At 42.0% G+C, this 18,497-nt stretch overlaps 1 protein-coding gene across 1 annotated transcript in view; it reads right to left on the reverse strand.

The window, feature by feature from the left end:
- Positions 1–18,497, reverse strand: part of gabbr2 (gamma-aminobutyric acid (GABA) B receptor, 2) — a 971,826-nt gene that overhangs the window by 882,806 nt on the left and 70,523 nt on the right. The window contains 1 exon segment of the mRNA XM_068004534.1: positions 3,750–3,767. Coding sequence (XP_067860635.1) covers positions 3,750–3,767 — 18 coding nt within the window.

Genomic DNA, 18,497 nt, shown 5'->3' on the forward strand with positions numbered 1-18,497 from the left:
CCCACCCCACATCTCCTTCTGCACTGCCAACACGACTCTGTCACATCACTCCTCACACCCACTCAAAGCTCATCCTCATCTTACCTGCACTTACTCACCTCGCCAGTACTCATCCCACCACTACCACTCAACCCAATCCTCATACAATCTCATGGCTCTATCTCATACTCACCCTCTCATGCATCTCTTTCACGGTCAGCCTCACCCAACCTGCCACTACCTGTGCCGCAGCCACAGGGCATGCATCACATGTGTAGTAGGAAGCGTAACGCAAACGTGTCGTGAGCATGAAGGGAATGCACAAGGGTGTTTGAGGGTTTGTCATCGTTTTTACTTATATTTGATTTCTGATCAACTCACATTACATATTATATTGTCACCACTACTGCCACGTCTTGGCCATTCTTGACGTGCCTTATTGCACAAGCCATTTCATAAGGTTCTCCATGAATACCCTTGATGCCACCCATTGGGTCACCTTACAGTGGGTGTATGTGTAGTTGCACGACTACTTTGTGCAGGTGCCTGTTGCGCAGCACTGTGTTGTGTAGCTCCACGGAGGTGGATGGCATGCCTGGCGAGGCTGGTGACGTTGGTCGTCCTCCAATGGAGTGATGAATGCAGCAATGGATTCCCCCCCCACCCCCTCCATCCTGACGGTGTGAGTGTGAGGGGGTCCACAAAGTAGGTAAATGTGTTTGGACAGCAGAGTTTAGGGTATGATTTAATAATTTGGAGTGTGGAGACAACGGTATGGCAGGCAAAACTTTGTCTGAGGTGACAGAGTGCCCTGCTGCAATGAATGAGGGTTTACCCCGCACCTGTTAAATTGACCTTTGCAGCTGCCACACGTCTGTTTAAACAGGGAGTGCTTCCCCCAGCATGGGAAACACGCTCTGGGTAGTCCAAAATCCGAATCCTCCTAAAATCTCTAACTAGTGAGGTCTGTAAACGACCTCAAGTACCCAGATAATGATCTTAAGTGGGATCCCGCCGGCTTTGATTGCCGATGGGAGTCCCGCATGCGGGGGTTGCGCACGCACCGATTCACGTCATTGGGGAACCCGGAAGTGGGCGGGTTGGAGCCAGGCTCTGGACCCGCTCCGGGAATCCCCAATTTTAGGAGCCTCCCGCCACGAAAGCATCCGCTTGGCCATCCGAAAATTGACCACAATGTTTCAGATCGAAGACCTTTTGTCAGAACTGGAAGATGTTTAAAGGGTTAAAGTTTTTGAGCAAGTACTGAGCCAGGGGAAGGTGGGGTGGGGGTGGGGGGGGTGGAGGAAAGAACGAAGAAATTCTTTCAGCCCCTCCCTAACCTCCATCTCCCCCCACCCTTCCCCTGGCTCTGTACTTGCTCAAAAACTTTAACTCTTTAAACATCTTCCAGTTCTGACAAAAGGTCTTTGATCTAAAACATTAACGCAGTTTCTTTCTCCACAGATGCTGCCTGACTTGCTGAGTTTCTCCAGCATTTTCTGTTTTTATAACACATACTAATGTGATTTGCTTGACACTGGGATTGTTGTGAGGCGTTGACGAAGTGGATGTAACTCTACTCATTCCTGTTTTGTGACCTGGAATGTGTTAATGTCACACCAAGTGAAGTTCAGCATGTTCAGATCCTATTCTTTATTCAACACATACGTCAATTGCCCAGCTAATAAACCACAGGCTAGAAATGCACGTCAGCATTTACTTTGTTACTGCAATAATGTCATCTGTCTTCTGTGGAATAGAACCAAGATGACCAAATCAAGTGGACATGTAACACCTCTGCTGGCTGCATCAATAGCCCATCCATCAATCAATTATACTTACGTGGTTAAAATCAATTATAACTGTTGAATAGATGCAGCCTGATTGGCATGAATATTCTTTGGAGAACTTGCTAAATATCATGTTAAGTTTGTGAAAGGTTTAATCTGTCACTGGTGATTTTATCACAATAAAAGTAGAATCATTTTACATGCTGTAAATCAGGACAGACCAATAAGGAATATATAAGATTTGTATGTGATGGCTGACCATCATTGCAACTGTACAAAAGAAGTAAAGTTGGAACTGAATGAGCAATACAACAGGCAAGAAGGAAACTTCCTACTTAAAATTTTGGTAGAAATCTGAGAGAAGAGCAAAACACTACTTTCTACTTTATGCACAATTGCTGAGTACGTTAATGATTAGTTTTGTAGCAGTTCATCGGCGCTTGTTTTGTTCGTTTGGTACAATAAATAAGTAGTAAGTGCATTGTTTTTAAAAAGACATGCTTCTTCCATTCCTATTTCATTTTATACATACACATATGGGGGTAAATTTTAACTGCGGATGTGGGGTGGGAGGGAAACCCGTGGGGAGCTGAGCATGAGGCCTGGGCCATTTTAACTCCCAGTCCCTATTTGAATTAAGCAGTACACTCTCCCGTAGGAGGTAAACTGAGCACCTGTGAACAGGTTATTGGTGAGTAAGTGTTGCTTGAAAGCATTTTTGATAACTCTTTCCATCATTTTGCTGATGATTGAGTGTAAACTGATAGGATGGTACTTGGCCAGGTTATATCTCTTTTTATTCGTTCATGGGATGTGGGCGTCACTGGCGAGGCCAGCATTTATTGCCCATCCCTAATTGCCCTTGAGAAGGTGGTGGTGAGCCGCCTTCATGAATCGATGCAGTTCGTGTGGTGAAGGTTCTCTCACAGTGCTGTTAGGAAGGGAGTTCCAGGATTTTGACCCAGCGATGATGAAGGAACAGCGATATATTTCCAAGTCGGGATGATGTATGACTTGGAGGGGAACGTGCAGGTGGTGTTGTTCCCATGTGTCTGCTGCTCTTGTCCTTCTAGGTGGTAGAGGTCGCGGGTTTGGGAGGTGCTTTCGAAGAAGCCTTGGCGAGTTGCTGCAGTGCATCCTGTGGATGGTGCACACTGCAGCCACTGTGCGCCAGAGGTGAAGGGAGTGAATTGTTTAGGGTGGTGGATGGGGTGCCAATCAAACGGGCTGCTTTGTCCTGAATGGTGTTGAGCTTCTTGAATGTTGTTGGAGCTGCACTCATCCAGGCAAGTGGAGAGTATTCCATCACACTCCTGACTTGTGCCTTGTAGATGGTGGAAAGGCTTTGGGGAGTCAGGAGGTGAGTCACTCGCCACAGAACACCCAGCCTCTGACCTGCTCTTGTAGCCACAGTATTTATACGGCTGCTCCAGTTAAGTTTCTGGTTAATGGTGACCCCCAGGATGTTGATGTTGGGGGATTCAGTGATGGTAATGCCATTGAATGTCAAGTGGGGTGGGGGGGTGGTGGTTAGACTCTCTCTTGTTGGAGATGGTCATTGCCTGGCACTTGTCTGGCACGAATGTTACTTGCCACTTATCAGCCCAAGCCTGGATGTTGTCCAGGTCTTGCTGCATGCAGGCTCGGACTGCTTCATTATCTGGGGGGTTGCGAGTGGAACTGAATACTGAGCAATCATCAGCGAACATCCCCATTTCTGACCTTATGATGGAGGGAAGGTCATTGATGAAGCAGCTGAAGATGGTTGGGCCCAGGACACTGCCCTGAGGAACTCCTGCAGCAATGTCCTGGGACTGAGATGATTGGCCTCCAACAACCACTACCATCTTCCTTTGTGCTTGGCATGACTCCAGCCACTGGTGAATTTTCCCCGATTCCCATTGACTTCAATTTTACTAGGGCTCCTTGGTGCCACACTCGGTCAAATGCTGCCTTGATGTCAAGGGCAGTCACTCTCACCTCACCTCTGGAATTCAGCTCTTTTGTCCATGTTTGGACCAAGGCTTTAATGAGGTCTGGAGCCGAGTGGTCCTGGCGGAACCCAAACTGAGCAGGATATTGGTGAGTAAGTACTGCTTGATAGCACTGTCGACGACGCCTTCCATCACTTTGCTGATGATTGAGAGTAGACTGATGGGGTGGTAATTGGCCGGATTGGATTTGTCCTTTTTTTGTGGATAGGACAAACCTGGGCAATTTTCCACATTGTCGGGTAGATGCCAGTGTTGTAGCTGTACTGGAACAGCTTGGCTAGAGGCGCGGCTAGTTCTGGAGCACCTCTAGCCAACTTTTGTGGACAGGACTACTTTTTGTGGACAGGACGTGCCAGACCAATTTTTTACATTTAAGAGTAGGTGCCAGTGATGTAGCTGTACTGGAGCAGCTTGGCTGGGGGCATGCTGGTACTGCAGCCAGAATGTTGTCGGGACCCGTAGCCTTTGCTATGTCCAGTGCACTCAGCCGTTTCTTGATATCATGTAGACTGAATCAAATTGGCTGAAGACTGGCATCTGTAATGGTGGGGACTTCAAGAGGAGTGAATATATATACTTTTTTTACATTAAAAAATTAACTATGTACTTCATTCTCAACACAACAGTGACCATTGATAAATCTACTGGACAGATAAAAAAAACACTTCAGGAATCTTGCAGACAAGTGTGTTCTATTTGAGGCTGAACTTTTCACATTCAAAAACTAGGTGTGCATGTATCATAGTTGCTGACAAACAAATTATATTGAGAGATGAATATGAAAGAACTGCAAACATGGGATAAATTAATTGCACCTGGGAGTTATGCATGAGTAATGTGTGAAAATACCAGCAGAGGCAGTGGTGTGATTTGTGTATATTTTTTAAACTAAAGCAGTACATGAGTACTCAGGGAATTATAAATGCTTCATTATAGAAAATGAAAATAAATTGTGAGATCCTGGATTTGAGATGGTTGAGAGTTGTATGGGGTCTCTATCTGCTTAAACGTGGACAGGCTGCCCACAAACAGCAAACAACAGCTTACACAGGTGGATGTCTTAGACTCTTCTCTATAATTGGGTGTACGAAATAAACAAGTCCTTGAAAAAATTCATTCGGAATTAATGTGCCTTTTTAAAAAAATTTGAGACCTTAATATTCTTACTGTAATTGGAGCGCAGACCAATAGATACCTCTGTGACCAGTAATAAAAATATATAATCAGCAGCTAATAGAATCCAGCACTGAACTGATTTGTGTATATCACTTGCAATATATTACACTATAATGAAAAAACACTTCTATAGTTCCAAAGCTAATGATTTGACTATAAATAAGTTATTTTAAATAGATTACAAGTTTCTCTCTCACAAGTTTGGCCCAACAACTGTTGGATTTTATGGCAGTTTTTGTGTTTTCTTTTCAATAGGTGTAACTGTTTCACTTACTATGCTTTTATACTCTGCTATTAAAGCATATACTTACACATTCATGAAAAAATGCTTGGCAATTTTTTTTCCCCCTTTGGGAGGGATATCTAGAAGAGCTATACATCATATTGATGCTGATGATGTTGGCCCAAAAATTACTCACTTATGAACGTCGTTCCTCAATGGCGTCCTCTGTCTCCGCTGGCGAATCGAAGGAGCAAGTTCACGCATTTGCACATGCTCATTAAAACCCGGAAATCGTGAACTTGCTCCTATTGGTTCGCCGGCGATTTGACAGCTGCGAATTAAAGGGGAAATCGCATGCCATAATCATAGAAATCACTGAAAAATTATAAACTTGCCCATCTGCCAAGCTGGAACGTAACTACTTATGCCACCAAAAAGGTACACTAAAAAATATCAGATCTACAGTATTTTTTAAAAGCATGGTGACTCTTAATGACTGCCAAACAACTAAAAATTACATTCTAAAAATGTGGAGTCTCATATTACTCTTTATTGTAATATATTTTGGTTATTAAAAATTAAAACAGTTTAATTTTTTTTTACTTTTCACTTCTGTCTCTAATTTAATTAAATTACTTCTTTGGCTTTTTATTTAAAAAATTAACATCTTTATTTACAATGACTTGCAGAATATTACTTTAAATGAACAAACTTTGCTTGCCTGCTTGTGGGCGTGACTTCTCCTCCTGACAGATTTTGTGGGAGTGTGTTCCTTTCTCACAGACATATCCCACGAGAATCAACCCACTCTGTTCAGAGGCTGGTTGATGCCGTGCATTTTTTGAAAACTTACAAATAACGCAAGTCTATGCCGTGGAGCCTGACGTAAGTAAATTTGTACATTTAATTCGCAGGAGCTGCTGCGATGGTTGCCTCACCGCTCCGAGCAAGTTCCGGCTCAATACGGACAAGCAATGTACATTTTGATTAAAAAAAACTGTCAAAAATTGTAAGATGAACCGCAAATTACAGAAAGAACAATTCAACAGTATGAACATATGCTGATATCCAATCCAACCTATATAACTTCAACTCTGGATAGCTTTAACATCAGAAAATGCAGTACAAATCATAGAATAGAATCAATAGAATCATACAACACAGAAGGAAGCCATTCGGCCCATCGTGCCTGTGCCGGCTAAATGTTTCAATAAAATTCCAACTATGGTCCTGCATCCAAAACAAAATGAAAGAAAATTAAGATTGTATTGTGTGCTTGTAGATGAACAAGGTAAGGTTTGCCAAATGCTTCTTATGAAGGTCGTGCCCTACCTCTCGCCAGCAGGATAGCTTTGTGGATTAGTCAGCTCAGACATGCTTCTACAGGTCTAACTAAACACAGCAACTGGGTACCTCCACGGAATGCACAGCAACAGTGAGCCATTGAGCACATAAACCATATTCCAGCAACCTGATTGGGGAGTGGAAATGAAATCCATTTAAAGTTATATATCCAATCAGATTACTGGAGTTTGGTTCTGTTTATCTAAGAGGCTGTTTAACATACTATGTTGACAGTCAAATCATCTTATTTTGGTTCCTACACTGTTGACATCCTACCTGCCTGTCACTCCCACTGTACTGCAATGAAAGCTGGGTCCTTATACAATCTCTAGTATTATGCCTAAACAGCTGTGCTACCAACTGCTACTGGATCATGCTTGGGATGAAATGCTCCAATTGTGTCCCCAATGAGCAACTATATCTATTCATGGATCAGAGGCCCCTGTCAGAATTAATACAGTAACATCAGCTCCAATGAATTTGATATGCTCTCTTCAAGGACAAAGATGAGCAAGTTGCACAAACCAACAGAGGGAAAGCATTTCACAGGCAGGCCAAGGGATTTGAACCATCATGAACACAGGGGCAAACCTGGGAATCCAAACCATGTTGAACAAAAGCAGTGATAGGGATTCAAACCATGCTGACTGCAGAGACAGACCTAGATATCCATAATACGCTGAACACAGGAGTCTACTGAGGGATTTGAATCACTCTGAATGCAGAGATGAACTAATGGATCCTAACCATACTGAGTAAAAGAACAGACATAGAAATCCAAATTATAGTCAACAAAAAGGCAGACAGAGGAAATTGATTCACGCTGAATGCAGGAGCAGACCTAGACACCTATGGGCAGCCTGGCTCAAGTTTAAACAAAGAGTTCCCGTACAACACACAACCATCTCAAATCCAGGGGGAAAAAAACTTGCATTAAGGTGATACTGCTGGACTGTATGGGGAGTGAGAGAGAGATAGAGGCACAAGAGATCCCTGACAGAGTAAAGAGAAGTATTTTTATAGTAGTATGGTGCAAATGTGTGCATTGGCTCGGCACTGCATTAAGGTTTTTCAATTTTTGAAAAGGTCTCAACCAAATCCATAAAGAAACTCAAACTCACATCCCTTAGATTCTATACTGCACTATGGGGTCAATAAGTCCATTCTGCTACCAAGATTGAGCAAGCTAAAATAAATTCATATCTGATCTCGGCAATTCCGCAACCAGAAGACTGATGTAATAAATCCTGCCCTTCAAAATATAGCCTCAAAATACTGCTGTTTAGTCCTGTTTATCAAAAGCTTACAGAGGTAAAAAAAATCCCTGCAAACATTTATCCAAATGACTGCACTATGAAATGACTATGAAATCAATTTACGACTCCAAATGTTTTCAAATTTTTAAATATAGAAATAGATTAAGAAATGTAAAATGCAAGCTATATATCTTCACCATAGGCACCGGTAGGCACCATAGGCACCGGTAGGCACCGTTAATATTATGCAACTGTTGCATAACATTAACAATGTTTTTTTTTTGTACGTATTTCAGATACCCTGGATTAATGTGGTACACTTTCAAAACTCCTCATGCAGATTCCCTTCCAGAAGTTAGCCTAATAGCAATGGGTTTTGGTTGAACGAACATTTTCAACCACCGTTATTCCGTGTAAGGATAGCACGGTGTTCTGTCAATGTCACCTAATTTGGCACTCTTCAGTTTGAGCAGTAATATATTAAGCAAGCTGTTCAATCCATTCAATTTGTTTTCCCAGCCAACCAACCAGACATAGATTGCCACCATTAATGAAAGTTGTTAAGACCTCATCTCCAAGAGAAATCCAGTGAGGACAGAACTTTTCTTTTCCCGGCGTCGTCTGTAGGTAGTCACAGGGGGAAAAAATATCATTAAAGTTTCAGATGGATGATAAGACACATCAGATGCAGCACTGAAACGCCCCTGTGTAATGCTTCATTTATAATACATTCATTCAGTCTGTTACTTCCAGGTCATCTAGGTTTAATGAACAAAAAAGCCAGAAGTATCAGCAAGATGCAATATAAAGCATGTTAACTGAAGGTTTTCATACATTTTCAATATCAGCTTGTGAATTAATATTTATCCTGATAAAAAGAAACAGACAGCATATTCAAATAAATATTATATATAGAACACTCTAACGTAACGCTTTTATTCTTAGGGTGATAGTGTCAAATGGCGGTGTTCAAGAGTGCTTTGATTGCACTGATTCAATTACTAACAAAATTACATCCTTTTAACCATGGCAGCTATTTTTTCTAACCCAATTTTGAGGTAGAATTTATATTTAATACTGAGCACTCGTTCGAAAGTATCATGCATTATGAAAGACTTGCAGTGAAGTAATTCAGAAGAGAATCTATCAGGGGACAAGCAAGGAAAATGTTAGTGCTGCATTTGCAGTTGAGTAGGTGGATTTACGTGGGTGTCTATATGGATTAGTTGTGAAATGCACGATGGCTGCAGTGCTATGACGTATTTAGTTTTTTTCTCTCATTTCAGTGCGCTCTTTTGGTTTCGTCTTATTTTTCCAATTCAGTGCAAGGGAACATTTTTTTTTAATATCATAGAATTTCTTATTAAATATTTCTCTTTTTCAACTTTTCCATCCTCCATAAGCAGTGAAAAGACTGAATATTCTTTGTGATTCTCATCCTACAATCCAAGGTTTTATGTCACATCTTCAAGTATTAGACTGTTATATTCTAATCAAATTTGTTTCTTTTCAGTTGTTAATTTAATATGGTTTCTATAGGTTGACTAATGCCCTGATCTAATAGTCCTGCCTACTACCATATGGTTGAGTCCATAGTTGATTATGCCTAATGACAAATTGCTATTTCAATACCAATTATGGTGCATCAAAGAGCATTACAAAGCTCCACACAAATAGTTAGTTAGTTGGGATTTTAAAAGATTTTCTTTAAATCCAGTGTGGAGCCCTTTTGTTCCCTTCAGTCCTGAACATATTGGGTGCCTTCATGCCTACCCCTAGGTCCCTAACAGTCAACAGCAGTTGAAACATTGAGAGCTACAGAGAAGTCCAATTATGTCCTCAGCCAATGTCAATGTACACACTCTTTCCAGCACAGGGTTCTCAATAGTAATAAGGATTGGGACCCAGTTATGTTTTTCTGCCATCATAACCCAGGATGCTGAGGTCAACTGTAGCATTGCTCAAGCTGAGATCCATCAACTCAACACAGATCAGGAATTAAATCTGTTAAATAACCTTTCTTTATTGAAACTACACTTTTTTTAAATTCAAGAAAAAGTAATAAACAATATAGTCAGGTTAAGGCTAATGTAATTAATGCATCAGTATTTTCAAGAGGGGGTAAAAGGAGGAGATTTGCTGCTTTTTCTGATTCAGACTTTTCTTTTTGACTAGGTACTTCATTTTTATTTTTGTTGCGTATCTTTTATAATTTCCTTCCCCCTCCCCTCCCTTTATATCCACAAGATAAGTTTGGAAACAACAAAATTGTCATGATTCTTTGTTAAATAATAAGGGAACACAATAGTTATCCCTGGTGGAGACTAGTATACCATATTAACCCACAAGTGTCACTTCCACAATGGGCCCCATGTGTTGAAAATTGCTGGTTCAATGATCCTTCAGTGCACCTCTGGGTGATACACTCATCCTACCAATTCGGTTTCGTACACTCTTGGAAAAAAATCACTACAGCCTATTAATATACTGTTAATTGGACACTAGGATTCATTCTCTCTCTCTCCCTCCTCAGATTAGCAGTCTTCCTTATTTTCCTTCCTTTATCTGTATATGGCACTTTTTTCTACAAGAGGCAGATGTTGTGATGGTGGGATGTAGGATTCTAGGGGAGGATGAGTTACAGGGGACGGTTAGCCTCCTACATCTGCATTTATCTTTGTGATCTTACAGAAGTTCAGACAATGCACTGTAATGCTGTGTGACATATAAAAGCTGACATTGATATACACACAACTAATAAGCAACAGCCCAGAATTTGAAGCCATTTGAGGACTACTTCCTGCCTATGAAAAATGTCACTTTACTGTGATGCAGTTGTGTTATCGACTGCTGTGCTGATGTTCACTGGGAGAAACAGCAATGTCGTAGCTTATTCTGCTCATCCAAGTGTAGTTATTGAAAACCAGGCTCTACAGTTTTACTGTCACACACATCTATAGCCCACATTTTAAATAAGTCAGTTCTGGACTTGTATTAACCATTGATGAGAAAGAAAGAAAATGTGACGATTCTGACCTTTGGATATTGTCAGACTGGGAGATGTGTGACTTCCTAATCTCACTGCTGTACAGGAATGATTACTGCTCCTAGGAACATCTGATTCTTTTGCTGATGTGACACCTGTTTATTAAAAAAATAATATGCCAGATTCCATTTATCAGTGTGCCCGGGGTGGTAACTGCATTTAAAATGGTCACTAGGCAAGGGCATTCCATTAAAGCCGGCTCATTTACAACAAAACTGAAAAATGAAACCATGTGGAAATGTAGCCAAAGGAAAAATAAAAGAGAATGCTCTCAAAGAAAAGGGAAAGGAAGCCAAATCTATGAAGAGAGAGAAAGCAAAAATATTTAAGAACAAAATGCCAATGGCCAGAGAAGGGCAATTAATGTGAAGTAATGAGGCATGTACAGCATTTTGAGGAGAGTGTGAAAGATTTTATACCTAGGAATTCGAGAACATTATTGAAGTTTTGTTCCATGGTTGTGGAGGTTTGGTAACACAAAACAATGATACAAAATAAATCCCCATTTGCACTATTGATATGAAATTACTTATCAACTAGTTTGAAGCCAATCCACGAAATAGTAAATTCCAGCCAATTAATGTTTTGACTACCAGTTTTGGTTCAAGAATTATCTTTCTTGGCAAATCTAAAATGATCAATTCTGGAACTTCCTGGCATCTGATATCCACATGAAATCCAGGAAATCTGAAAACCAAAGTCTGCTACCAAGAAACACTTAAGTTGAAGCTCCTTCAATGGCCTAGTGGGCAAATACACTGGCAAGTGTAGTACAGTACTCAGCTTTACACCAACTCAATCCCAGTCTACACTGAATTAGCTGATGTCAGCCAAGGCAATGACTGGGGATGCTAGAAACAAATTGCCTTAGCAATCCTAATCTAGGGATGAATGAAATCATCCAAGGTTCCTACTCTTGATTGTTATTTAGTGATTCCTGTACTTGGAAAATGTAAATCAACGGAGAACGGGTCAAGACTTTGTCAGGATGCCCTGCATGATCAATAGCCTGCTGACATTTCCTATCTAGCCTCACATTTAAGTCACTTGATCGTGATACCAAAGGGCTGTTGGTGCTCCTGGAACTGTATTGTCGATTGTGAGACACTACCTTCTGAGAGGAAAGAAACAATTTAAAGATTAGCTTGATGAATACTTTGCATCCATGAATTTTTGGCAACATATTAAAACACAACCTATCATTTTCTTCATGGAAGCCAAATTATCGTTAAAAAACAGATGAAAATGTACAGATGCCAACAGTTCTTGAAACTTTAATGAACAGATCAGGACATAGGATAATGGGCAGGCTTCACAAAATATAGTCATATGGAATAATGCAACCATTACTCAAGAGTTCATGCATTGAAGAGAAAGATGTGGAATAATGCAGCAATTAGAAAACTGTAATCTTATCTAGGGCTACAGTTAATATAATAAGTGGCAAAGACAACATGTTTGTTCCTTTTATAATTGATTTTTCTCTTTAAAAAAAATTGCTTTCTTACTGTGAGTTAACAGAGTACAATTATACTGTTGAGACAAGTTGACATAGTACAAGCAATTTTATAGCTGATTGTAAGGATCAATCCATGGAATTCCAGTCTCCCTGGACTTGTAAGTTTTCAACCCACACACCAGGAGGGTGAAATGACCACTAACATTACAGTAATAAAACTCAGTTGTCAGGATTTGTTTTATTACTGTAATAGAAAACTAAACCACTGTCACACAACTAAATATATGAAAACAATCTTTTAAAATAAAAATAAAACATTTCAAACACTTCACTTCTACTTCCAGTCTTTTTCCCCCATTTTCTTCCTTTACAATTTTATTTTAAATACTTTTAATTTAGTTTATTTATAACATTTTTTTTTTTAAAAAGCTTGCATTCATAAAGCACCTCATTGGGTCTCAAAGTGATTCATATACAATGAATCTCATGTGCAGTGACTTGTTAGCAAACATGGCAGCTATTTTGCAACAGATCCCAAAGCCACTAACTAGATGAGTGATCGGTTCATCTATTTTTAGTGTTTTTTGATTGAGGGGTGAATGTTGACCAGGACGCAAGAAGAATACCCATTCTTTTTAAAATAGTGTCATGGGATCTTTGAAATCAACCTGAATAGAAATAGTTTAATGACTCTTCCAAAAGATGACATTTTGACAATGTAGCACTTCCTCGATACTAAAATGAAGTGTTGGTCTAGATTATCAAGTTTTGGAGTGGGGCTTGAACCCACAACCTTCTGACGCAGAGGTAAGAGTGTTATCACTCAATATTTAATGTTTTCTTTTGCCTTTAGGGTCCCACCATCCATTTTGGAATTGAAATCCACAAAATAAACAGGCCTCTGACTGATTAACTTCCAAGATCATTTTTCGAGATTCTTGACTGTAAAGACACAATGAGATGAGACCAGTTCCACTTTTGAAGTGATTTTCAGACATCAAACAGGGATCCTTAATCCCTCTGAATTAATTCATACAGTGTGGGCAGCACGATTATGCCTCAACAAAATAATAGGGAGCATAATTGGGCTCATAAGTGGCAAGTAACATTCGCGCCAGACAAGTGCCACGCAACGACCATCTCTAACAAGAGAGTCTAACCACCTCCCCTTGACATTCAACAGCATTACCATCGCCAAATCCCCCACCATCAACATCCTGGGGGTCACCATTGATCAGAAACTTAACTGGACCAGCCATATAAATACTGTGGCTATAAGAGCAGGTCAGAGGCTGGGTATTCTGCGGCAAGTGACTCACCTCCTCACTCTCCAAAGCCTTTCCACCATCTACAAGGCACAAGTCAGGAGTGTGATGGAATACTCTCCACTTGCCTGGATGAGTGCAGCTCCAACAACACTCAAGAAGATCGCCACCATCCAGGACAAAGCAGCCCGCTTGATTGGCACCCCATCCACCACCCTAAACATTCACTCCCTTCACCACCGGCGCACAGTGGCTGCAGTGTGTACCATCCACAGGATGCAATGCAGCAACTCGCCAAGGCTTCTTCAACAGCACCTCCCAAACCCGCGACCTCTACCACCTAGAAGGACAAGGTGGGTACGGTAGCATAGTGGTTATGTTACTCGACTAGTAATCCAGAGGCCTGGACTAAAATCCGGAGTCATGAGTTCAAATCCTGCCATGGCAGCTGGGGAATTTGAATTCAATCAATTAATTAAATTCAGTTAATTAAATAAAAATCTGGAATTAAAATACTGGTATCAGTAATGGTGGCCATGAAACTACTGGATTGTCGTAAAAACCCATCTGGTTCACTAATGTCCTTCAGGGAAGGAAACCTGCCGTCCTTACCCGGTCTGGCCTAAATGTGACTCCAGACCCACAGCAATGTGGTTGATTCTTAATTGCCCTCTGAAATGGCCTTGCAAGCCACTCAGTTGTAAAGGTGGCTCACCACCACCTTCTCAAGGGCAATCAGAGATGGACAATAAATGCCGGCCTCGCCAGCGACGCCCACATCCCATGAACGAATAAAAAAAAAAGGGCAGCAGGCACATGGGAACACCACCACCTGCACATTCCCTTCCAAGTCACACTCCATCCCGACTTGGAAATATATCGCCGTTCCTTCATCGTCGCTGGGTCAAAATCCTGGAACTCCCTTCCTAACAGCACTGTGGGAGAACCTTCACTACACGGACTGCAGCGGTTCAAGAAGGCGGCTCACCACCACCTTCTCAAGGGCAATTAGGGATGGGCAATAAATGCCGGCCTCGCCAGCGATGCCCACATCCCATGAACGAATAAAAATGGTCATCTACTCACACATTTGACCAAAAAATGGTGGGCTAGCAATTGCCCCAAATTCATGCCCTTCATTAATTTAAATAATAGGCAGGCTGCCAGCGCTAGTCATGCTCTTCATTTGTAAACAATTTTAGGATGCGATAAACAGGAAAGGATGCCCCAGAGCATGGTACATTGGCGAGACCATGCAGACGCTGCGACAACGGATGAACGGACACCGCGCAACAATCGCCAAACAGGAGGGTTCCCTCCCAGTCGGGGAACACTTCAGCAGTCATGGACATTCATCCACCGACCTTCGGGTAAGCGTACTCCAAGGCGGCCTTCGAGACACACGACAACGCAAAATCGTCGAGCAGAAATTGATAGCCAAGTTCCGCACCCATGAGGACGGGATCTTGGGTTCATGTCACGCTACACGTTACCCCACCAGCGAACAAATGTTATCTGTTTTTAATATAATGGGTCATTTGCTGGCTCTCTCTGCCTTCCGGATGTTTCTGCCTCTCTCTGTTTTTTTCTCTCTGTTTTTTTTCCCTGTTTGTTTTTTTGTTGAATGTGTATTCGGGGGTTCTGCAGGTGACACCTCTCTGTCTGAACACGGTGATTGCCTTGGCAACGGGCAGTTGCAGGGGCAGTCTGTAAACACCATGTATTGTTCTATATGTATAAATGCGTAGGCTTCAAGGAGCTCCTGAAACATTTACCTGAGGAAGGAGGAAGTCTCCGAAAGCTTGTGAATTTAAAATAAAATTGCTGGACTATAACTTGGTGTTGTAAAATTGTTTACAATTGTCAACCCCAGTCCATCACCGGCATCTCCACATCATGCTCTTCATTGGCAGTTGCTGACACCATTTAAAGGGGAGGTGCGCTTTAGCTGCAAGCAATTGTCACTGAAGATTCTGTACAATGGCAGGCACAGCAATAATGCTTGGTTTTCAGACACTGCGTTAGAGGTTTTGGTGGATGAGGGAGATTTTCTATCCATTAGGCGGTAGGAAGCTATCTTGGCAAGCTGCCCAGCACAAGTGGGCAGAGGTGGCAGAGCGCATGAGTGCCAGAATCATCACCCCCAGGAGATGGCTGCATTAATGAATAAAGTTTGATGACCTCGCGAGGATAGCTAAGGCAAGCCTCATAACTCATCGCTCATTACTTTCTACTTAGCCCTGCACTACCTGTAGCCCCAAGTACTCACTATGCTTCCCCACTCCCCCGATTACCAGCACTCTCCTCCAATCACTGCAGCCCACTTCACTCCACCTCCTTCTGCTCTCCTCACTATTACTTCCTTTACCTCCTCACACCTCCGCCATCTTTCACACACCAGCAACGTTATTGTCCTCAAAGCATCTCACTACTCGAACACTGACACACTTCCTTCTTTCTTGCAAGCCAAGCTCACACAATATCAGGGAGCAGGCAGGCAGGCAGGCAGACAAGCAGGCAGCACAGGAGGAGGGCTGTGCTTCATCCATGTGCAGTCTCCACTTGAAGAGTGGGTGATGGACATCGTGGTCAGGGGGCCTGTCAGGAGTGTGGCGTCTATTGAGGATGGAGGAGAAGTCCTGCAGGGTTTTAAACCCTCTTTCCTTCCTTCCTTTGTCATCCTTACACATGATGCATGATAAGCTGCTGCTGCTTTAAGAAGCCAACCATCTGCTCACCCATTCCACTAAATGCTAACTTGTCCCTTTTTTTCCATTTCAGCTCCAGAAGCTCCAATCAGCCATCAGGAAGAAGAAGACGATGACAATGACAAAGAGGGAAGTACAGAAAACAGAGCCATCACTTGACCTTCTGCCATTGTACCACAGGCTTGATGGACCAGCTGGTCTTTTCCTGCCCATCAATTTCGTATTTCATAAACATCAGAGACTTAGCATTACTCTGCCCAGCAGTCTCTGATAGCTGTCTGGATAAGTGCTAATTTTGTGCAATTACAGGCTGTTCAAAATGGTTGAAACCACTCAATGTGTTTCTAATACAAGCATCCTGTGAATGGATGAACATCTAAATGGAGTCATGAAAAATATTGGACAAGATCTTCCACCCTCCTTTGATTGAAGCTTTCCTCAGCAGGAAGAGGGCGGAGGTCAGGACCTCTGTCCAACATAAAGTTACACTCCTGACCTCAGACATTAATCCAATCTTGGAGTCATTTGGAGGTGAACTCCCTGTCCTCTAATTTTTTTTTTGTGGCAGGCTTCAGAGGTTTGCCATAGTGTGGAGATGTGGCAAATTCCGTACTGCTTGTGAAAGTGAAAGTGAAAATATTTTCTAAAAGTTTTATGGCCTCCTCTTTAGCATGGACAAGGCAAAGCTCTGCGAATGTAGGCACAGGCCCTAGCTAAATAAAACATTTCTGGGCACCCTCTGTCAACCTCAACAGATGTTCCTTGTGTCAGCATTCAATTGATGGTGTACTGAACAATTCCAGACCTGCGGAGTGAGAAATGGGGAGGGGGTGGGGGGTGCGGGCGGGGAGAGGAGAGCATAGCTGGAGTTGCCCCCTCCCCACCCCAAGAAATTTTCCATCCCCTGCCTGCCCCAGATCCAGTGGGAAAAAAAAGACAGGGGGGCCAGGAAATTTAGGTCATAATTTTTTTTAATTTCCTTTGTTCGGAGATAAAAATTTGGAGCTGAACCTTGGCTGCATTGCAACTAAAGAATAGTGAGTTTGAATGCAACAGTGATAAGCGAAATCAGCCATTCCATGGTAGTAGAGAGCCAATTAAAAGAATGCTGTTCCTTAGAATTTTATGTGGAGGGTTAGTGCAGGTGAAACATCTTTGTTCTTCTGACATTAAGGACACTAGTAAACTATGTGATTATTGTAAATATACTTTTTGGGCTGAGTACTGTTCAATACATTTATCCAGTGGTTTATAGCCTGAGCCGATATTCTGCCACCTACCGAAGATGATGAGGTCATGTGTCAATATGTGACATAGTCCAGTAAGCTATGCTACAACGACAAAGATTACATCGAAACTACAGCACAGAAACCAGGCCATTCATCCCAACTGGTCTATGCTGGCGTTTATGCTCCACACGAGCCGCCACCCTCCCTACTTCATTCAATCCTATCAGGATACTCTACTATTCCTTTCTCCCTCATGTGCTTATCTAACCTCCCCTTAAATGTATCTATGCTATTTGCCTCAACTACTCCTTGTGGTAGTGAGAATCCCTACGTGGTCAGTTTTTGGTAAAATATTAAGATGCCTACGTGGCAAAGAAGCAGAATGCAAAATGGTTAGAAAGGGTTAATTAGTTAGTAACTGAGATTGATACAGGTGGCCTGGCCCTTCTGCTGGGCCATATGTTTGCTTAGTCAGCAGGCCTGCATTGTCTTATCAATGATAGGTCTTTGATGTGATTCAAGGACTGGTCTGAATGTCTCCATGTTTATGGCAGATCAATATAGGTAACGAGCTTAGCCAAAGTTGAAAGACATTCCAGGTTGGGAGATAAGGAACAGAAGGAACAGGGAAGAACATTCCAAGTTGGAAGGTGAGGAAGTATCCCCTTTGATGTCTAACAGCAGCATGATCAGCACATGGACGATCTATGATTGGCCGGAAATAATGTAACCTCGCATGGCAACCTGTGCCCGGCTTATGATTGGTGTTGACTCTTGTGTTAATGATGTTCCAACCCCTATCGATCTGTATAAAGGTGTGAGTTTTTGTCTTTGTCTTTGTCTCCTTATTCTGTTAGAATCGTTCGGATTCTCTCAGGAATCTGAATAGAAGCTACAGACTAAGACCTGCTATTAAAGTTGTGATGAACTTTAAAATGTATTCGACTTCAGTTTTTACTGAACCAGACTGAGGGGAAAGAATCCGGATCGTCATTAGCACGTCCCACATTCTTGCCACTCTTTGGGTA

Source organism: Heptranchias perlo, chromosome 2, assembly GCF_035084215.1.
Source record: "Heptranchias perlo isolate sHepPer1 chromosome 2, sHepPer1.hap1, whole genome shotgun sequence".
In the NCBI taxonomy this organism is placed as follows: Eukaryota; Metazoa; Chordata; class Chondrichthyes; order Hexanchiformes; family Hexanchidae; genus Heptranchias; species Heptranchias perlo.